The 23,790-nt window shown below is 32.4% G+C and overlaps 2 protein-coding genes across 7 annotated transcripts in view; both read right to left on the reverse strand.

The window, feature by feature from the left end:
- LOC134689949 (tRNA dimethylallyltransferase-like) overlaps positions 1-23,790 on the reverse strand; it is a 77,026-nt gene that overhangs the window by 22,356 nt on the left and 30,880 nt on the right. For 3 of the 6 annotated variants that reach the window (XM_063549933.1, XM_063549926.1, XM_063549941.1), the window contains 2 exons: positions 5,211-5,351; positions 4,755-4,853 (listed from right to left, as the gene is read on the reverse strand). In XM_063549933.1, the coding sequence (XP_063406003.1) occupies positions 4,755-4,853; positions 5,211-5,351 (240 nt within the window). Of the gene's footprint in view, positions 1-4,754; positions 4,854-5,210; positions 5,352-9,468; positions 9,638-12,372; positions 12,550-12,606; positions 12,664-23,790 lie in introns of those variants that run through there. The other 3 variants (XM_063549956.1, XM_063549949.1, XM_063549919.1) reach the window with 3 other exon arrangements.
- On the reverse strand, positions 16,808-20,318 carry LOC134689938 (N-myc proto-oncogene protein-like). Its single transcript, XM_063549908.1, has 3 exons — positions 20,182-20,318; positions 19,052-19,561; positions 16,808-18,710 (listed from the first exon to the last, which is right to left on the reverse strand). Exons 1-3 carry the CDS (start codon positions 20,288-20,290, stop codon positions 18,061-18,063), a joined length of 1,269 nt encoding a protein of 422 aa, XP_063405978.1. The 5' UTR covers positions 20,291-20,318; the 3' UTR covers positions 16,808-18,060.

Here is a 23,790-nt window from a genome sequence, read left to right on the forward strand (position 1 = left end):
ACTTTTTTTTTGGGGTACATGCAAGTAAAAGCACTTGGAAAGGCCTTGGACTTAAACATGTACAAATTGCAATAATTATTAATTTACAAAATAGCTACTTGATTAGTGTCATAGGAATACTGCCTATATATAGAGAGTATATATAATTAGCTATTCAAACAATTATCCAAACATACATCTGCAAAATTGATAGAATACCATATCCAGAAGTAGGTTTAATTTACTATCAAGTATGGTATAAGTCTGTAACATATGTTATCCCTTTAAAAGTATTATTAAGTTACAGTTAATTCTGGTTACCTAATGTCTTTAATAGTTATATTAAAAAAGTGCTATTATTATAATTCCATTTATAATACAGTAATTAAATTCACAGATTTTCTTTAATATTGCTAAACTGAATCTCTGTTAGGTAATATTTTTGTAACATATGAAAGGTTACCAAGAGTTAGGTAAACTGTTAAAATCCTCTTATTAAGTATTCAATAATAGAAAATCAAAACTTGTGTGTTAATTTTTTTGTGTGAAATGTTATGTGTACTGTATTATATTAAGATTTGATACATATTTTTGAATTAAAACTAAATGCTGTAAATTAAGAAATAATGGATTGTAATTTTTATTGTAATTTCAACATGGTAGATAAAAATGTGATAATAATTATTGCGATTAACAGGAAAACTGCATACACATATTTGTGGCAATTCTTAAAATTTGAGTTCTTATTATGGCAATACTCATCCAGTCGCATTATTTGTAAAAAATATAACCTTGCAATAATATAATGTTTCTTACAAGATGTAAAATTTCTATATATATACATTTTGTGTTTTACTTTAAAGAACAAAACAAGATGGATGACTGAAACATACATTAATGACAAAAACAACCCAACACAAAAAAAAAACTCCACAATTCATCTAGAGATCCACAACTTTTTTCAACAGTGTGCCAGTGTCTGTATCAAAAGTCAAACTCATCAGTATTCTAGACAAGATAAGAAAACATTAAAAACACTTCCAAAGATATATCATCCAATGACAAGTGACCAACACTACAATACAACAACCAATGATGAGGTTAATAGGTTACCTTGAGATACTGAGGATAACAGACAAGGTTAATAGGTAACCTTGAGATACTAAGTATGTTTCTATCAATGACTTTTTATCTGCCTATTTTAATATTTATCATGGATAATTTGGCTATAAGTAACAACCATCATTCAAATCACTGGTTATTGCACATTATTTACTTTGGTATATAAAGCAATTCCAAAGATTTTATGACTGCTAATTTGCTTTTACCAATTATTTTTCAATTAAGTCAATAAAAAAACAATATGTAATTTCCAGTACTGTATTAAATAGCTGTTAACTCTATGGATTATGGGGAAAAGCAATTAGACTGCTTCTGTATTTGAATTCCTATGCTATTTAAGAAATAATAAAATGATATCAGTTTAACCTCCAAATCAACCTTGTAAGTTTAATTGATCATAACTGATGATCTGTACTTCCTACTGTGTAACATGCCTGGCTTATACTTCCCACCACAATATCAAGGTTTAACATTTCAAAAATATGACATAGGGAAAAATGTATATAAAATAGCAAAGCTCACAAAATAGTACCCCTGCACCAACATTAAGTAAAGGCAGTCTATGAGAATTTCTCTAACAAGGTCAAATCTGACCTGTGACCTTGGGAGGCTGGTGATCCACCTTGTAAATTGATATCATGCCAGTAAAATTATGGGAAAGTTTCATAAAATACTGGTAAGCAGTTCATGAGTAGTAGTAGACATAAAAGTGCAACAGAAAGACCAATAGAACAACAGAAAGATTAATGGATATAATAAGAATAAAATCATGAATTTCTGATGAGAACTACTAAGAATATGATTAACCTACACAGTATCATTGAATAAAGAAAATATTTAGGGACTATATTTTAATAACTGAAGCATGTGAATAAAGGCTTATCTGTACTATCCCTCTCATGGTAAAGTAGTGGTACTGGTCAAGCAAGGATAAAAACATCATGTCTTAGTCAAAGCAGGTCATGACCCTTAGGACATGTCAAGAGGGCCAGACCATTATCAGTACAATGTCACAGATAAGTGGGACTTCAAGACCTGGAATTAGGAAGTTATTAAAGTATCTAAGTATGATAAGTATTAAATTGATATGGTACTATCATGTTTTAGGAAGCAAAAATGTATATGAAGTAGTTTAAGTAAGGAATCAAATTCTATTAAATAAGGAAGGATATCGGACCAAGTAGAGGAAAACACTTTTACTATCTCTCTCAACTATCTGTTACTTTTTCATTGAGAAATTTCAGTTTTTGCATTACCAGTAATTTAATACATTGTTCTATAAAGGGGCATTAGGTATGAGTTATCAAAAACAAATATGATTTTCTTTTGTTCAATCCTTATTGAAAGTGATATAGTGAAATAATAATTCGCTTTTAGCAGCCAGGGTGGACACATCAGTATCTACATGTTGAAAGAGAGTAATATTGGTTGTGCATTTAAAGGTTGCTATCTAATAAAGGTTTTGCTACAGGCATAGAACATGTAGAAATAAAACCCCTAGATCAAACCTTAAACATTTGGCAAGGAAGATATCATCACAGACATAAAAACAATACAATAAAAAATAAGTAAACATGTTTTGATTGCCAATGATACAACTGAAGACCAAGTGAGGTTGAGATAAGCAAGATCAGGTCAAACCTTTTACCATGTCCAGACACCTGTAACACAGGAGGTTTTCAGGTCAAATGTTGGAACTAATTCAATCTGTAATTAGTAGAACCACAGGGAAGAGTTGTCAGGACTTGAGTTAATCACTGCAATAATTAGTAGTTTGGGAATTAACCAGAAGTGACTACATTGTGTATTACATTATCTGATCCCTTGTAATTATGTCTAGACTGATGAATTAGATGATTTCTTTATCTCTCTTTGTTATTTCATATTTCATTCATTTTTGTTGTTTTGTCTTAACAGGTTGTTTTAGTATTCTTAATTAAATCCTTCTGGTCTAAAACTAAATTCTAAAAATTCAAAACTTTCCACATAAAATGTGTTTTCTTTTAATCTGGCATAAATTCAAATTCTTAAGGATATTTAAAAGCATTACCCAAGGATAAAATCATATCTGGAATCCATACACCCACCCTGGCTTCTAAGACCAGATATCTTGCACAGCATTATAATTAATGACTCATAAACTTCGACTCCTGAGCCCTAGCAAGCATGTACAACTCATTCTATGATATACAAGTATAAATACAATCTGATGCAAGGAATCATATACAATTTGTAATACATGTAATAGGAAGTTTGCATTACTGTACAAAATACTTCATGATTTATTAACAGCTAACTATTTACTATCTGAATGAGTATAAAACATGTTTGTAGTCCACAATATTCTTTTTGTGTCTGCCAAAAATAGAAGTCAAATATTTTAGATTTTCCTAATAAGTTTATTTCATAAAGATGATTTTGCTTCAAATGTAGGCCTTTTGAATTTTTTTTTCTCAAGTTTTGATAAATGTGCTCCTCTTAATAAAGCTGACCTTATGAGGCCTGTAGATGTTAATTTCCTTGTCTTTGATTGATAATTGTCTTTTAGAAATTATACCACAGCGACTATATTTATGAGTGTACATGTGCATATAAGTATGTAAGCTTAATCAGTTATTTCACCTTTTTAAAATAATGTTTACAAAAGGTTTCATGTAAACAAAATTATTCAGGGCTTAAAACTGATATCTCTGCACTTATTTACAAACTAATACATGTGTCTTTCATGGAAAATGTATAAACTGTCGTAACTTTTCATTGAATAGACTATTTCAATGCACATGTCCTAATCATATGGCTGAGACCACTTTCAGCTTTATTGTGGCATGTCTGGAGAGAACCAAACTTCTGTAGTTATATTGAAAATTGATAATCATGGATTCATGGTAAAATTCAGATTAGAATTGAAGGCAACTGTTACATCCCGGGATCAAACTCACAACCTCAGTGTCGACAGGCTAGGGATACAATAGATGAACTTCTCTGCCACATAAGCCCTGTACTCCCTTTAGAATACTTATATATAACATTAATAGATAAGATAATTGGCCTACTAGTTTCTGAGATATTTCAGTTGACATAGACTTTTGAAGACATGCAAGCAAGCATATATGTACATGGTCATGAAGGGTATTCCATAGTTTCTTCTAAGATTTGCTGAGAGGGAAGTGTATACTTCAACAAATGCATGTTAATGAATGTTTATAAAATATAGGGATAAGGGTTTGTATCTCAACAGTTTTGAGATAATCAAGATCAATTTGTTGTTGTTTACTAGATTTTAAATAAGAAATAAGAGACTTCAAAGGGATGCTGAAGAGTATATTCCCTTCATCCGGTCCCTATCATTGTTTAGAGGTGGTGATCTCAACATTATAGCTAAGGAGTGATGGGCTGACTAACCAGCATATGATTCTATTTAATATCTTGCCTTATGGATAAAGAATATGTGTATGGTTATTGTCAAGTTTTCTAATAAGGAACGTATACTTATTTGGATAAGGTACCGTGGTGATGATTAAAGAAGAGAGAAACAACTTGACACAAGTTGTTAAAATACATTCATAAGGCTTAAAAGAAGAAATTGAGTAGTAAGAATATATATATTACTTAGGACAAGAAAGCAGCAAAATAATATAATAGTATTACTTTACCTGTTTGTCAATAAGAAATTTCCACATTAAAGCTTCTATGTAATAGTTTGTCCCACCTACAATAATTGGAATCTTGTTTGATTTAAATATCTTATCTATCTGCATATATGTTAAAGATAATGTCAAGTAAAAACAATAAAAAAATGTCCTTTTTTGGTTTTTGATTGGTCTAATTTAACATGTATACATGTATCTGGATTAATGTTGAAAATGAAAAATACACAAACATGCAAGAATTTAAGACTTTTTAGATGTTTTTGTTCTGTTTTTGATAGTAAAGATAAGTTATGGAGATGATTTTGTTTTGCACACATGCACCAAAGGTTCATGAGTAAAAAAAAATCATTGAAATAATTATTTTTCAAAATTCATCTGAAAATTAAAATAGTAATTGATATGCACAATAACACATTGTAGTTAATAAAAGACTTAAGTCCAAAACACAGTAAAGGATACAATAGGTACAGCCATGTCTCTATAATCCACAACAGTGTGGTTTTCTTTCAGAGGATCCAGGTAGTCTATCATGTGATGAGGACATTGTTGTAATTCTTCTTTTGTTACTTTGTTTGTTATGATGTCAAGACCTTTATAAATCTGAAAGGAAATTAAACATATATTCAATGTTGTCAAGGTCATATATTTGTTTTGCCTAACAGAAGTTCCCATGGAAACTTTGTCATAATAATTGTTCCTGTTGGAACAGATATTCTATACCTTTTATTCTGTAGGTAACAAAAACTGTAATTTATGTTCCATTGGAAATGATATTATAAAATATCTTTTCCACTTGGAACTTACAATATAAAGGAACTTTTATTTCGTGACAATGTCTTATTTTTGCTGTAGAACATATTCCCTCATGTATTGGTGTTCTTAGAGGGTTTCACTTAGTTCCATTTTCCTTTTTATTATTAAAGCTTTTGAAATTCCAACTACATGTAATAGATTTTTTTCAATCAAACTGGGGCTTCAGTAGCTTAACATTGAACATCAACATTGAATCAATCCCAATCCAACCAAACAGAGAGGTGAAAGATACTAAAGGAACATTCAAACTCAAGTCCAAAATAAATGACAACTCCATGGATAAAACAGACAAACAGTCGTACACAAAACACAAGAGTCAAAGTTATTAATAAGGAAGACAAGTTACCTCACCCGGCATGGTTCAATTCCCTCCCCCCCTCAAGGCAACATGAAACCACTGAGGCAGTTGAACCAGTTTGGAAAATTTCTAAAATGTCTTCAAATTCTTACATGGTTTAAAACTTTTTCCTATTGTGAAAGTGACAACTGTTAAAGTATTAACGTTTGTATGAAAATAATAAACCAAAAAAGTATTTGGTTATTTGATACAAATACAAATACAAATATTTTTGTTGGCACAAACTCATTAACAACAAGAAGTAATTGTAACAGGATGCTGTGGCGAAGTCTCCCAAACAAAGCTCCAATAACTCTCCATTCATATGGTCACATGTTCATTTGATTTGAATTTTTGTCCCTTACAAGATAATAGCACATTCTCAAAAACAAGGTAGGGACGACCCCAGGCACTTCCCTTAAATTTCATTTGATTAGGTTTATTGTCCCATACAAGAATATATATGGTTTAGGGGTGGGGATGTTGATGGTTTACAAGTTTTCAAACAAGAGGGGGTGGGGTAACCCCCTAGGGACTTCCCTTTTATTTAATTTCATTTGTTTAATTGTCTCCTACAAGAATATATATGGTTTAGGGGTGGGGATCTGGACCGTTTACAAGATAATAGTACATTCTCAAATTGAACAGGGTGGGGGTGACCCCCAGGAACTTACATTTAATTTCATGTGATTTGTTTAATTGTCCCATACAAGAATATATACGGTTTAGGGGTGGGGATGTTGACCGTTTACAAGTTTTCAAACAAGAGGGGGTGGGGTGACCCCCTAGGGACTTCCCTTTTATTTTTTTTCATTTGTTTTATTGTCCCCTACAAGAATATATATGGTTTAGGGGTGGGGATCTGGACCGTTTACAAGATAATAGTACATTCTCAAATTGAACGGGTTGGGGGGTGACCCCCAGGAACTTAAATTTAATTTCATGTGATTTTTTTTATTGTCCCATACAAGAAAATATAAGGTTTAGGGGTGGGGATGTTGACTGTTTACAAGTTTTCAAACAAGAGGGGTTGGGGTGAACCCCTAGGGACTCCCCTTTTATTTTATTTCTTCTGTTTTATTGTCCCTTACAAGAATGTATATGGTTTAGGGGTGGGGATCTGCACCGTTTACAAGATAATAGCACATTCTCAAATTGAATGGGGTGGGGATGACCCCCAGGAACCTCCCTTTAATTTCATTTGATTTGTTTTATGGTCCCATTCAAGAATATATATGGTTTAGGGGTGGGGATCTGGACCGTTTACAAGATAAAAGCATATTCTCAAATTGAAGGGGCTGGGGATGACCCCCCATGGATTTCCCCTATATTACATGTGATTTGTTTTATGGTCCTTTTATCATTTCTAAAGACTGCATGTATCTATCACTTAGTTTTTTAGTTATATTCATTTGAAAATTTTATCCCATAGGGTAAACCCCTCCCTCCTTTCTACCCCCCAAAATACCCGGTAAAAGACCCCAATGCAAAAACGAAAGATTGATGGCTCACCTAGACATATTAGTCTACCCTTTTATGAAATCCTAAGTTAATCTGACAAGCGGTTTTGGAGAAACGCTGCGGACAAGTTCATTTTTAAAAGTGGCGGAAGAAGAAGAATAAAAAACCTGAGTAAAAACAATAAGTCTCCAAACTTTGTTTGGGAGACTTAATAAATGGTTAAGACCTATACATACAACTATAATAATTGACATGGTAGAATGAAAGGTTCCATGATAAAATATCATGCTAAATTATGAAAAGTTACAAAATGATGTATTATATAAGTTCACTATTTCTTATATTTAGACACTCTGTTATGAAAGAGGAAGACAGTCTCAGTAATAATGCTTAGTTATTATTGACCAATTGAGATATTTTTTCATCAATGGTAATGTTACGCTGTAATTGAAATATAACATTTATTTTATTTTCTAATATTTCTCGCTTAGAGATTTATCTGTTACATTTTAATAAGAAATGTTGTTCATCCATAATTTCCCCATTTTTACAGACAGGACAGTATCTTTTCTCTCTAGGAATATTAAGATGTCTTCCCCTTTCAATCATTAAAGGATGTGCACTTATGCGTATTTTGCATATTGCTGCTCTATCATTTAAATTGTTTAGTGAATCAACATATGATGGTCTTTGACCCATTTTGTAGACTTGACGAAAAATACTGAGCTTAGAAGACTCCTGTACGTTTGCATTTTGATTTTGCAAGTATTGATCATAAATTCTCTGTTTTACTTGTCCCAAATGCTGCTTTGTTAGACAACTTTTTTCAACAAGATATGAATATCCTAATTTTTGTAAAATGCACTGAGTTTTTAGGATCCAGGGGTTTGAAAATCTTGTTGCACAGAAAATTTGATTTACAAGTGTATTTTCTGATGAAAGTATATGCTCTAGAAAATTTATGCTTGAAAAAACAATTTTATTTTTGAGTGGAATTCTACCAAGCTGAGCACGACAAGCATCATTTGAAGCCTTGCAATGAACACCAACATGACCAAGTGCTTCTTTAATAAATTTAATATGTAATTTTTCAAAGGGTTCAGAGTCCTGAGTTAACACCCCAAATTTCAGAACAGTACATCAGTATAGGTGAAATTAATGTATCGAACAATTTTTCAAGTAGTCTACATGGATTATTCAGACCAACAGTTTTCTTAATTCTAAAATAGGCCTTTCTTGCCTTTTCCATAAGAGTATTAATGGCTAAATTGAAATTACCATTACATCTTATTACAATACCTAAATAAGAATAATGACTAACAGTTTCAATACAAGAATCATTGAAGTAAATTCGTCCAAAAATGTTTTACCATTTGAATTATATACAATAACTGTTAATTAATGTATATTTTTTTTATTATTTGGTGTGAAACATTGTAAAAGCCAATGTTACTCTGTAGATATTGAGGGACTACAGGTATATTAAAGGGGAAAATAACAACACTTATTTGCTACAAGATATTGAAGATAAGATACTCAAAGGTGGCAGTGAGTCCCATGTCTATGTATACGGCCCCTGGCATAAAATTGAAACAACATTGTGTCAAAAACAGGTCCCATTCTCCACAGTCATCTACAACATAGGAGTTAGTCCGAGATTACTCTGACGTCCGACGGCTGTTCTGGCCCCCAGCTTGTCTGGCAAAACAGCTGTCGGACGTCAGAGTAATCTTGGACTACATAGGAGTCAGAAATTATAATTCTCTATACTCTGAAACCTGTGTGCTACTTAAAAACTTTAAAGACTGGTTTCCGTCATTGCTTTTATACCTTCCTCACAGAGAACATATATACATGTAAAACTGAACTGAAAATAGTTCACTACAACGAATCCATTCCCCTTTTCTCCATTCATTTGTGGTTCTCTGATACTTTATGGAGTATACGTTTATCATGATAGACATAATAATATAGTCTTTATAGTTTTGTTATATTCGCCATTTCATATTTTAAGTTAAATTAAGAAAATTATATAAATATGGCCAGGTCACTTCTCTGAGAAAAAGTTTATTTCAAATTGAAGTTTGTGAATGCTTGTTCACCAACCTGCATGGAATCTGCACTTATTATTTCCCCATTGAATAACCGGCCAATTTCTAATGCCAATTTAGATTTTCCAGACCCGGTTGCTCCAAGAATTATAACTAAAGGCAACCGCATGGAGGCTGACATCTTCAAAAAAGTTAAAGTGAAAGTAAAGAGTTGTGTCCCTTCTTCAACATCCGATACTGGGTGCATTCTGATATATTGCCCTAGTGTGTTTTTACTCACACTTAAATTTGAGGAGGTGGGATTTTCGTGGTGTTATACTGAACTTCATGAAAATTCAAAATTATTTAATTGTCAATAAAGATATCACCAAATATTTGTATAGCTAACTATACAAATTCTTGATTTCACAAATCTATTTCATACCACAGGCACTTGTCTCAGAATTAAAAGTTTTCCCCCGATGATATAGGAATTATTTTTTAGTCAAGGCTGAGACAAGTCATTAGTGCCTGTGTTTCATACCCATGTCTAATGTTATTAAGAAAAACTATACAAATCCTTGAGAAAATTGATCCCAATTTGACAATTTCAGTGCTTTTAAAATTAATAAATATCAGAAGACTGGCAAGTTGATTTTTAAATTTGAATTAAATATATACAGAGGATTTGGCCTAGTCCAAATAATTAGACGTCATAATTATTTGGACTAGATTTGGCCAAGCTTTTAAAGTGTTATGTATGGCAAGCCGTTTTACTATTTATTCGGTTTTCAAGATATCTCCTATAATATATAAGATATCTTATATAATATATAAGATATCTCCTTTAATTTATAAGATATCTTATATAATTTCATTTTTGTAAGATATCTCATATAATTTCATTTTTGTAAGATATCTCATATATTATATAATATATCTTTAATGTTATATAAGATATCTCATATACTTTATAAGATATCTTTTAAACTTTAAAAGATATCTTTTAAAGTTTATAAGATATCTTATAAAGTATTAGATATCTAATATAATTTATAAGATATCTTATATAATTTATAAGATATCTTATATAGTTTATAAGATATCTTATATAGTTTATAAGACATCTCATATAGTTTATGAGATATCTTGTAAAGACAATTATATAAGATATCTGATAACTTATATGAGATATCTTATAAACTAAATAAACGGTTTGCCATATTTATTGGTAAGAGAGATAAACACACTCGTATTTTTAGGTGGTCAATCTTCAGCTGTGACATAACACATGGCATAATTCAAGTCATTATAGTTGGGACCGACTCACTGACTGCCTAAGAAGGGGCCCGCTCACGTCACGCTTCAGTGATTCCCTATATAACCAACCGAAATTTTTCCAGGAAAGGGGGGCCTGGCCCCCTAGATCCGTCTATGCATATCTCAAAAATCTTTTAGAGTTTTTGTGTATGTACTTTATTGTAAGCCAGTTTTTGAGTTGCTTAGGTCCGTCTCGCAGGTTTCATCTGACCTTGACCTCATTTTCGTGATTCATTTGGTCAATCTTTAGTTAATGTGGTATAATCTGTTTGTCAATATATAATAACTACGCCAACTATATTTGGTTTGTTGCATGCCAGGTTGCAAACAAGAATGTATATGCCAGGGGCATAATAACTTTTCTAGTGTACTATTACTACTGACTGACAGGGTTAATATATATCGCACTTTGGTCTCATTTTCGTTGGTCAATGTTAAAATTCCTGAGTTAAGTTAATTTAAAGATTCTATAAGCAATAAGTCAACTAATTTTGGTGTATGGAATGAGTATATGATGTACAAATCCGTGTTGCAGGGCTCATATGACCTTGACCCCATTTTCGTGGTACATTGGTCAAAATTATGTTAAGCGGTTATCAAATCTTTCAGTAACTTTACGCACATGTCCAATATATTAGGTTGTGGACTGATTGTAAGATGAACAAGTTCGTCTGGTAGAGTAATATGAACTTGACTTCTTCTGGTCCATAGATAATGGTAAGTTAAAGGATATTTTATTAATCATTTATTTCAAAAACTCTCAATATAAATTCATCATCAGTTAACTAGTTTCGAGACATATTAGAGTGCACGCTCTTGTAAAGGAAAATATTTAACAGCGCAATAAAATGGCAAATATATTCATTACCCCTAAAAGGATTCGTCAAACGATGTGGACAAGTTGCTTACAGTGAAGTTACAAGTAACTGACGATCATGTCTTGCCGATATTATAAGTTTCTGTTTATGATATCTATTGTGGTTTTCAATATAAAAGCCAAAACACAAAAATAGGTAGGACAATATAACAGCCAAAAAGCAATCTAACTATTTCGGCTATGTTGACTGAATTGTCTTGCTTACCGGTCTCACTTTTAGGTCGTATAGTTTCTCTCCAACTATCATATTTTCCTACCTAATAGCGCTAGCATGAAACACAAAACTGGTACAAATCATCTTCAAGAACAATAACTCTTATAAGCCTAATAATTTTGCAAAAATTGTTTTATAAGGAGTCATCTGACACAGTTAGATGTTTGCATACTGATACATTTGAACCTGTCGGAGGTTCTCTATCTATATAATAACGGTTTTAGTTGACTACGCGGTATGGTGTTGGCTCATTGTTTAAGGCCACATGGTTGCCTTTAGTTGCTTAAATCTACTTACTTTGGACTTTGTCAAATAGGTGTCTAATTCGAAATCATACTACACCCCTTTTTATTTTACATTTCAGAAATTAAACAATATCTTCATTTTACTCCTTCGTTTTATTTTAGCCAGTGTGGCAATATGCGTGCCAATTCAGTGGAGGACGGGTTAATCAGACATATCTTTATAAATAGATAGTCGATTGAAGGGTTGATAATGCAAAATCCTGTTGCAATATGGTTGGATACTAGTAGTAAGTTGCAGAGATCTTTTTTTTTTAAATAGCTTACATTGATATTTGTGTTTGGTAACATTTTTTTCCACCACAGACAGTGCCATTCCCGTCGAAACCATATTCTCTCACTTATCCCTATTCATATGAAGTAGACGTCAATAAGAAACTTTCAACCAAAATGCAGAAATAGCAACGGTACTAACTTTTTAACTTCAGGTATACTCTGTAAAATTTTATAATAACATGCATGAACTTGATTAGTTGTCATTTGTTTAATTTCTTGTAATACCATTGAAATGTCTTCATTCATCATTATGTATCTCTTGCTTTAACCAGATATAATACTAAAGGAACTATTTATAAGATATTTACAGGATACACGATAACGAGTAGCTAAATCTGAAAGTAATTAGAATTATCTCCCTTTGTCCATTTCAAAACAGATGAAGATGTTTTATTGTCATTAAATAGACTCACAAATTAATACAAGACAAGCCATTATGAAAAAAAAACAATAACAAAAAGAAACAATAATAGTCATGTACACATACAAAGAAAAGAAAAAGCAATTTGAATATCATGAACTACTCGCATTTACACATATACGTTCAACAGTGTTTCCTCCTCCTCAAACGAGACATGGCTTGATTTGTCATAATTTTACTGATTTCTCCAATAAACACGGAACTGCTGTCAATCATGTCTTTAATTAACAAACTATGCTTCAATTGCGTTATGCGTTACCGATATATAAGTGTAAGTTAGATTAAAACAAGAATGTGTCCCAAGTACACAGATGCCCCATCTGCACTATTATTTTCTATGTTCAGTGGACCGTGAAAATGGGATAAAATCTCTAATTTGGTATTAAAATTAGTAAGATCATATCATAGGGAACATGTTTACAATGTTTCTAGTTGATTGGACTTCAACTTCATCCAAAACTACCTGGACCAAAAACTTTAATTTGAAGCAGGACGAACGAACGGACAGACCAGAAAACATAATGCCAACAATTGGGGCTTACAATTCGTTTTTAAAGATGAAAACATCTACTTGATTCTTCAAATCTTGCAAGCCAGTAAATGATCGACACAGGGAAAGGGACTTATTTCGTGTTTTCACAATGAAGTAGAGTTTCGTTGTTTCACTATTCGAAAATCATTTTTACAAATTGAAATTTTGAAAAGGAACAATCAGAGAAATTTCATTCATAAGAGACTTGTATTACTAGAAAACTTAAAAATGAATTAACGTCTTTCCCCTTCGTGAGAGAAAGACATTCTTATTACTTTCTGCAAGATAACAGATCCAAGGGCTTTTCTTTCTAGGTAAACATTATGTACTAGTCCATATTCCCAGTTTTGCACTAAAAAATCACGAATCGGATCAAATTCTCATGAAAATAAGTGCCAGATACTAGCATATTTAACTTAAGATGGTGAAGGTCAGATAAAACCTGTCAGACGGACATATACATCTTACAATCATTCCATAAACCAATTATATGACAGTTAATGAAAAACACACAAAATCTCAAAAAATAAACATTGATCAATGAAACATGAATGTGAGGTCGAAGTCAAACGAAATCTGCACAGGCACCTGTCTCAGATCCCCCTATATACCTTAATATAACACGTGTTATATTAATGTGTATAGGGGGGGGGAGGGATTCTGAGACAAGTGCCTGTAGAAATCTGCCAGTTGAAAATATGAATACCTTGCAATCACGCATTCCATACACCACATTTAGTTATATGAACTTTGATCCATGAAATGAGAACAAGGGCAGGTGAACCTGTCTGATACTAGACATATATACCGTACAAGGATCCCAAATACCAGATATAGTTATTCTTTTACTCAAGCGAGTATTCGACATGACAAAACAGCTACTACACTGTATTTGGTGGACATTTTATTCCAAGCAAATGCTGTACTACAGTCGCGGAAGATGAGGTCCAGGGCAATGGACATATGACAGACGGAAACTTCGCAACAAGGCACAAAAATTATCCAGGTCGTCTACCTTTCGGAAATATGTATGGCTGTGTACAAATATTGTATGCTGTTACCGCAAGAAAGAAACGAAGCCTCGGCGCAGTATTCGACTCTTCACAAGGCGCTAGCAGTGGCGGATTCAGACATTTTCATATGCGAGTGCTCGTTGCTCGCCTAAGAGGGGGGATCCTCCAGGCATGATTCAGTGATTACCTTGGCCCCCTCTAAATCCGCCTGTAGTCAGAACAAACTTGCAACAAGATTAAAGTTGTTGGTTAAACGTACTGAGAGACCGTTGAAATGTTTCATCTTACAACTGGCAAAATAAAGTATGAGCTTTTGGTACACTATTCTTGTAATTGATAGGTTGCCGACTTACTGACATTAATTTATCCTAATTCTTAAAACTTGTTTTTAGCAATGGAGAGGAAATAAACTTGAACGTTGTAAAAATTAAGAACAAGACAACACGAGAAAAAAATAATTTGAATATTTGAATGTTTTATAAACTCTTAAACATTGGAATACAATCGGATTATACCATCATTCTTCCTATAAATTTCAGGTCATTTTAATGAGCGTTGCTGCTTAATATTAAAACAGAATGCGTAAATATCAATAATTTCTAGAGATACAAATAAACTTTTGTGTTTTATGATTATGTAAAGGTCAGAATATCTATTTACTCTTTATAAATATGTTACGTCATATTGTTGATAATTTCAAGAAAACTTGTCACGGTCTGGCAATGATTTGGCGGGAAAATTATCGTACTTTTATAACCTTTCTTTGTGAAGATTTTCCCGCCAATACGTCAGAACTTCCTAGTGACCTAAATACCTAACATAACTCAGTCATCAACCAATACACAATATTAATGTAGACGATATAAAGTTATATATAACGTCTGAACCAAAATGTTTCTTTTCCGCAAGACTTTATTTATGAAGATTGAAATAAAGTGTAACTATTCGATTCCAAGATATGGAAATTGAGAATTTATAATACAATATCCATTAATGCAGATACAAAACGTTTTGTGGTTAAAGAATTTTTCCCTTGGGTCGATTTACGTATACGTTTTAATGCTGGATCCTTATTACTAAAATGTGGTTATAATGGACTTATTATTGTGCATCTTTGGTTCTCTTTTATGTGTAATTGTCTCCGATTATAAAATTTAATAAGTTAGAGGCCCCTTTCTTTTATAATTAAGTCTCCTTTTCTTAGCCAATACGACTGTGGATTCTACTGGAATCAGAAGTCTTTTAAACTTTTTTCTTCAGCCAAATAGAAACTGCCCATATGCACTGGTAATATATGGGACCATGCTAAGGTCCAATCTCATTGCACAATTAAATATTGACATAACTTCTCAATAACTGAGAGTAGAGTCTTGGTAGACAATTACGAAAATGTAATTTGAAAGAAATTTTAGAACATCTTCATACATATGAAAAGACTTAGCTTACTAGAACAATGTTGAGATTCCAAAGTTAAACCTGTATCCATTTTGTCTGTAGTGGTAAATTTTTTTCCCTTTCTCAAGTTTTTAATGAATTTTTTTATTCATGTTTCAACTTTCAGTGAAAAATTTACTTGACAAAAATGCCATAAAATGTTGTTGAACACCATGGACTTATAAAAGATGTGAACCATAACATAAGGCACCTATATTCAAGGTATAAAGCATCCAGTTCTTATAACCTCTGAAATATACAGCTTTATGCGAATAGGTTATGCTGTTGAGTCAAATTGTACTCTTAATGTCTCGCATTCTGAAACCTTCATTGCAAGCAAGACATATCTCTTTTGAGCTCAGTACTTCAGGTTGCAACATATGGACCCAGGAAGTTATAAGAACCTTGCAAGAACATTATCAAAAGTAAGAAACTTATCCAATATCAAGAAGCAAGTAATGAAAAAGAAACAATGAATTGTATAAAGATATACAATATGACAAATTTATTGCTGTCAAATGGTCTCACAACATTCTTTTCCTGAAATTGATTCATCTGGACAATTCCACTTATAAAGTCGAAGACAAAAGAATACAAGTCATTCATGAAATTGGTTTTCAAGTTTTTTTGTTGCCTCATTGAAGAACAACTCCTTTCGATTCCTATTAAATATTCCTTGTTGATTTAGCTTGGACTATATGACTACATAAGAAGGGATGAAGTGTTTTGTATGCATGTTTGCTGTCAGATGTGGAATATATTCTGCATATGAAATCCCATCTTTTACTAACTGTGAAAAGGGATGTACCAGATCAAAATGGGCAGGAGGTTGGAATACACTTTTTTCAAGATCTACTATCCAATGGTCCTTATAAATTGAATAATGTGACAATTTTTGAAATCCATCACCAATGTAATATAAAGTGCCATCCAATCTCTTGTTCATGTTTCTTGGATGAACAGCCTTTATAAAATACATATGAATTAATAGGTACTGTACTCTTGTACAATTACAATGAAAACAAATTTAAAGCTTCAAAATTTTTAATTAAAATTTCAATCTTGACATATGAAAAGATAAGAATAGTATCCAATAAAAAAAAAAACCAAACAAATAGTTGCAGCTTCTCCTTTGCTGTTATAAGAAAATAAAATATATACAGTGTTGGCATCAGTATTGAATAGGAATACATACACCAAACTTAATTACAAAATAATTTTAATCAGTTTTATCCAAAAATATATTGAAGTATCAAACAGTACTCATGTGAAAAAATTTATGGTAGCATTATTCTTTTTGAAGATGATTAAAACAACACCATAAAATGGTACTTATCTTAGCTCAATAGCTGATTTTAAGGACTGTCAATAGGATTTTAAAGTTTGCAAATCTTTTATTGTCACAACTGAAGCCAATTAAATAAAGCCACACATTTAGCTGAAATCCATGTATCTCAAAGGTTTTGTATTTCCTCAATTAAAACAATGGCCACAATTACATCTCAATTCTTTTTAAAATTATTGAAGTTTTACCAAAATTACAAAGTCTCATGAAATACTTTAATCAGTCAAAGAAATAAAATGAATTTTAAATTAAAATATTTCATTCTGAAGCCATTTAAACAAAAAAAAACAAGTACTGCTATTTGCAGTTGTATAATACAAACAAATACATGTTCATGTAAATGTGAAAAACTCTAGTCAAAAAGGACTCAACAAATGTTAAAATATTTTTCAAACCTAACAAAATATCAACTACTTCATAACACACATTAACATATGGAATTTCTTCATTTTCTGTAACAACTTCATAAAACTGCACAATTATCTTCTTAGAACAGAAAAATATTGAACTTTAATTTTAATTAACATATTCCTTCATGTTACTTTTGTAAGATACAATTTTTACATGAGCATAGAATGAATTAACAAAAAAAACCATATGTTAATCTTTTACTAGACATAATTGGTCAGATACAAAAAAGTAGTTTGAAAATCTTAATGGACAAAGAAAATAAATGCTCTGCTTTGGCAGTGATAATATTGTATATATTTGCACAAGAAAAAAATGCCACACCCTTCAATACATCCTGGGATATATATTAATGAACACAAACTGGGGATTAATAATGTTAACAAGCTATTTGCAGCAAAAATCATCTATAGTGATCAAAACTGGCAAAGAATTTAGAATGTAATCTCTAATAAACTCTGCCTTAGACATATTATTCAGTTTTGACCCAATCTTGCCCTATCAATTGAATATAAATTTACAAAATTCAGAAAAAGTCACTATCCTGTAGAATTTCTAAAGTCCGTTTCAATTTCTGCTGTTTTGCTAACAAAGTAGCCTTTTCACTTTCTAGTCTTTTGTTGTCTACATTCAAAGAATGTACATAGTCTGAGGCTTTCTTTAGAATGAGCACTTTAGGAGCACGTTCCTGGTTACTAAGTTCTGGGACACTGTCACGTAATGTAAAGAAACTGTATTTCAAGTCATTTCTTCGTTTCCTTTCAAGCACATTGTGTTGTGTCCGTTTTCCACCTTCACTTATACACTCTTCTGAGTCCGAAGAACTTTTGCTTGCACGTAATTTTTGACAAACACGTTTGAAGTCAGGCACACTTAAATCCTTTTTAGTCCTTTTCTGAGGTAATGGTGAATGTGATGGAGACACTGGATAAGACCGCACACGTTTAGGTTGATGTGAATGTGGTAAACTATAATTGTGCAAGTCTGGTGTTTCTACTCGGATTTTTAATGTTGTTGTTTTTAAAGGAATTATTTCCACTTTCTCTCCATTGTTCTTTTCAATTTTAATTTGTGTTTTTATATTCCTTGTCTGAATATTTGACTTGTTGATAGTTGGTCCAGCAGTTGTTGAGTTCTGTTGCAGTTTTTCAACGGTGACAACATCAATTTCTTCTTCTGCAAAAATAAATAAATTATGATAGAATGATATATATATGTATTTTATACTAGACAAGTTGAATTATCTCCCTTACACTGTCTCATTACAAACAAATCAAACCTTGTGGCAACATAACAGAATGTGAACTTCTAATTATGCTTTTGTTTTACGTTAATTTGATCTTTAAGCATATTCCTTTTTTGACATCTAATTGCCTATCAAATTTTTTTTTTTTTTTTTTATTAAATCAAGTGTTCTCAATTTCACTTCATCAAGTGTTTAGCAAGTTAAAAATACATTTATTTACAAGCATGTTTACAAATTGATAATTTCGAATTATATATAAGTTCAAATGTACCTGAATCTGAAGGTGTTTCTGTGCCAAGACTGTGAAGCTTTGTTTCACTCAAGTAGCCCATAATGCTGTGAGAATTGTTTGTATTGTTGGTTACTGAACATGGAAAAACTGCCATTGGATCAACAGTTTTCATGTCAAAAGATGAAGATGTTTTATCCTTCTGCTCACTGGAAGAAAATGTATCTCCAGACCACATACAATCCTGAATTAATTTAGAGCACAATTGTGACGGAGGCGACTCGGCAAAAGTTTCTTTCGGATTAAAATCCTCACTTTCAAAGAAATTTGCATCAAATGGGAAATTCATATCTTCTAAATCCAAGCTTAAATCCATTTCAAACGGTTCTTCTCTTTCTGGTGAGCGAGGAGGTGTTGGAATCAACTCAAACTTCTTCCAAATATCATCACTTGGGAGAGATGCTGGTGATGAAGATTCTGTTTCATACATGCAATGTTGAAGAACATGTGAATTATCCACGTAACAGTGTTTGCACATTTTATCCATCTTCACTGAAATAAAGAAAGATTAAGATATTACACTGTTAGTTCTTCGAAGTTTTATAATATAAAGGGCAAATAAAATCTGACGCAAAGAATGTCATGTGGGAACAGGTGCCCCGCCTACTTTTTTACCGGCACGAAATTCACGAGAATTTTAAGAAAAGTACATATTGTCACAACAATTGACGTGTTAGAAACGAAGCTTTATAACATCCTTATCATGCATACTCCTTATGTATATCAACATCCATTAGTATATATCAAAAATTTTAAACAATATGTTATGTCATTACTTATGTACACGTGAGCCGGCATTTTGACCTACTTTTAATCGTGTATCATGTTTTATGATATTTTCTTTTAAATATTAATTTTTATAAAATTTTGAGCGCAGAAAACTACAATAATAATGCTTGTCCATCATTTGATACTATTTTCGTCACACGTTACACTTCTAAAAACTGGTAATTTGATAAACATCTTTTTGACATTTGACGGCTTCATATTTCTAAAAATACATTTTCTTCGGCAAAACTTGACATTAGATTAAAACATAGAAATGACAGTTTTCGAAACATGTAAGCAAAGTAAAATTTAAAAACAAAATATTTTAACATTAAATTTCCTACCTGAATTGTCAGGAGGTTGAGCTATTCCAGTATGTCCAATTTCGGTGACAACTTGGCAACTGTTCCCTTCACGTCTTGGTATGACTATTTCAGAGTACTTACGCATCATTGATATGCATATTACAAAATTACTCCGCCATAAGGTTTTATTCCAAGGTCGAATTTACGCATATTGTTCATTTTGGATAATAACTAACAAAGCGTTTTAGCTTCTAAGTGCAGTTAAATTTTAATAGAAAATTCTGGATATTACATTTCGAAAACGATGTTTTTTAGAAGAATTTCTTCAAAAAATAGCACTATTTTCGTCTGCACCATGAAAGGGTGATGAGGTTAAAACGCGGGAAAATTAGGAGGCGTGTTTTCGTAATCAATGAATTTTAGACACGCCTACTCATATTTCGATTTTTCATTCATGTGAACAAGGATTTTCATACTATACAATCCTCGATGTTTTCTTTTTGTTAAAAATAAAAAGTACAGCCTGTTGTGGTCAATGATGGAGTTAAAAACGAATTTTCCACAAAATTGTGAAAATCATAACACCGAACACCAACCAGCTTTTTTTTTCAAGGAAATAAGGATCAAGAACGGATTTATCTGTTGACCCATGAATGCCGGACTCGGATTTTTAGTCTCCCATCATATTTCTTTCAAACATGTAAATATGATCGTTCGAGTCTTTTTTTTTTTACAAGAGACTTATACTTGCAAATAATCTTTGGCATGTAAATCATTTAAGGCATTCTAATTGTTCATACTTCCACTCACAAAACTCTTCCAGTGTACCCAGCACAGACATACATGTATGCGGCTTTGAAATAAACTGCCGAAATGCCAACTATATATATATATGATGCGTGGTTGCATGGATGACGTTTTATAATAACAAACCGCTGAGTATACTATTTATATAATGCATGCCCGTAGCTAGGAATGTCTAGGGTAACGGTTATTGCGGAGGACCAGGACGGTCTAGGAAAATAATACATAATCCAGGAATATTTCCATGCAGGCACATTTTAGTAACCTGCAATCTGTTTCTCTAATAAAGAGTTGACTCAATGGCAATCATACCGCATCTTTTCGATATTTGCAAATCTACCTTCAAAAAACTTTAAGGCTAAATTTATTATATTTTAGCTTAGCCCCCCACACTTTTCGAAATATATAATATAGAGCTTTACATTCCAGCAGCACCTGCATACGGGGTATATATCTCCCAATTGATACGATATTCCCGTGCTTGCATTTCCTATCATGATCTTCTTGATAGAGGGTTACTGCTCACAAGGAAGCTATTAAACCAAGAGTTCCAAATGGTGAAGTTGAAATCATCCCTTCGTAAATTTTACGGACACCATCACGAGTTGGTTGACCGTTATGGAATAAACGTTTCACAAATGATATCGGATATGTTCCTTACGTCGTAACCCTAGTTTTTGGTGGGGTTCGTGTTGTTTATTTTTTAAGTTTTCTATGTTGTGTCATGTGTACTATTGTTTTTCTGTTTGTCTTTTTCATTTTTATCCATGGCGTTGTCAGTTTGTTTAAGATTTATGAGTTTGACTGTCCCTTTGGTATCTTTCGTCCCTCTTTTATATATAAATATAAAATATGTAAATTTCACCCTTTGCAATTTCATCATTTGCGATTAGGGTCATGTTCTCAGTCTAACGGTTCGGGTTCCCCTGTTACTGTTATGGACTCTGGTGATAGGAGATCCTTTGAGTAAATTGTAAAACTGCGTAGCGAAATTGTTCAAATGCTTGTTGACTCTTGTAGTTGTACATCTCCTATAAAGTCCCTTTTGTTTTGTGTATAGTTTTGTCATTGGCAGTTATATCACATCTCATTACTTTGATATTGATACATGTATACCTTGTAACGGGCATTAAAAGTTACAAAACACATAATTCGAAACCAACTAATATAGGTCCGAAAACGATATTCGCCTCCCTATATATCCACACAACCATCCAACATTGATACTCGGCCCATGCCAGTCCCAAACTGAGAAACTGTCAGTTTAAAAAAAATCGAGGACTAATAACCCATGTATTGTCGTTTGTGGCCTTAAATTCATAAAACTCCCACTGTCAGCACACAAATCGTTTTTGTTGGTGCTCAACGTACAATGTTAAATATATTTGCATGTAAACAGATAGACCGTTTTTACGTCAGACAGGCGGCGTAGACTAATTTTATGACCATATCTTGGAAAAGGAAAAAAAACCCATCAACTATTCCAACCGTATGAGTATGGGAGAATGTGGGCAACAATCATTTAAAGTTTTAAGTTGATAAAATCCAAAAAAATCCAAATAAGATTCAAACGTTCGACTTATTGACATATAGAAAGAATGGAAAACAACGGTCATATTCCAATTTGGGTTAATTGGAAATGACGTGCAAACCCCGTCCACTTTTTGAGTTGATTCCAGTTCCGTTATATTGACAGGAAATGAATCCACCTGTTTTCTCTTTGGAAATTTCTAATGTTTGTGGCCTAGATTTCCAGTAAAGAAGTAAATCATGCAAGTGTAATGTTTTGTATTATCCTTTATAGTTAGCAATATTCTACGAAAAACTGAGGACTTCCCTTCACTATAAACTACGTTCTCCGAAAACGGTAGACTATATAAATGAAATTGACGTTACCAATTTTACTGAACCAAGTGCGCATACCTCTATGACTAAGTAACGTATCTTCAGTGATGCTCGAAGCCAAAATGTCCAAGAACAGACTGGTTCTGCATGATAAACTGTATAGTTCTTGTGAATGATGCATTCTATTCGACACAGAGCATTGTCATTTAATATTGGATACAGGTCTTATTTTGTTTATACATTAAAGCTTGCATGTTGATATCGGCTCAATGTAAAACAACAACAGTTCCAACTTCATGGTCACGAGTGCGAAAGCTATTTTTTTTGGTTTTACCTTGTTTAAACTGGAGCAGGTCATGTTTCCCTACTTTCCAAACTTTATAAAAATTCACGAGTGAACGAATGCGGTATTGTAGTATGTCTGTGTATTTTTAGTACTGGTAATTAATGAAACTGCACAATTAAAAAAAAATCGTCTCTAGTACTTTTCTAATCATGATATTAACTTTCAAGAGTAGAACGAAAACAGTAATGGTCCTGATTATAAAATTGTGGAAATATGACACGATTGCCAATGAGACAAGTATCCCCCGAAGACCAAATGAGGAAACTGGTAACAACTACTGGTCACCGTACGATCTTTCAACTCTTCTTCTTTATTTGGTTTAAAAAAAATCCTTTTTGGAATCGAGCGTCACTGAAGAATCTTTTGTGGAGCAGACGTGTCTACGGTACGAAATTTCGGAGACGGTTAATTTACATATACCGTTTCCTTTAAAAGATAAATTTCCCGTGTACAAGTAAAATGCCCGTATCAAGCCAGGAATAAGACAATTGTTATCCATTCGTTGGATGTGTTTGAGCATTTGATTTTGGACTTTTCATTTTGAATTTTTCTTGGAGCTCGGCCGGCCTTTTTGCGATTGTATTTTTTTTCAACGTATTTACTTGATGAAGGACTATTACGTTTTTTTTTAAATACAATGTTTATGTCGTCAG

The sequence above is a fragment of the Mytilus trossulus genome, chromosome 1 (genome assembly GCF_036588685.1).
Source record: "Mytilus trossulus isolate FHL-02 chromosome 1, PNRI_Mtr1.1.1.hap1, whole genome shotgun sequence".
Classification (NCBI taxonomy): Eukaryota; Metazoa; Mollusca; class Bivalvia; order Mytilida; family Mytilidae; genus Mytilus; species Mytilus trossulus.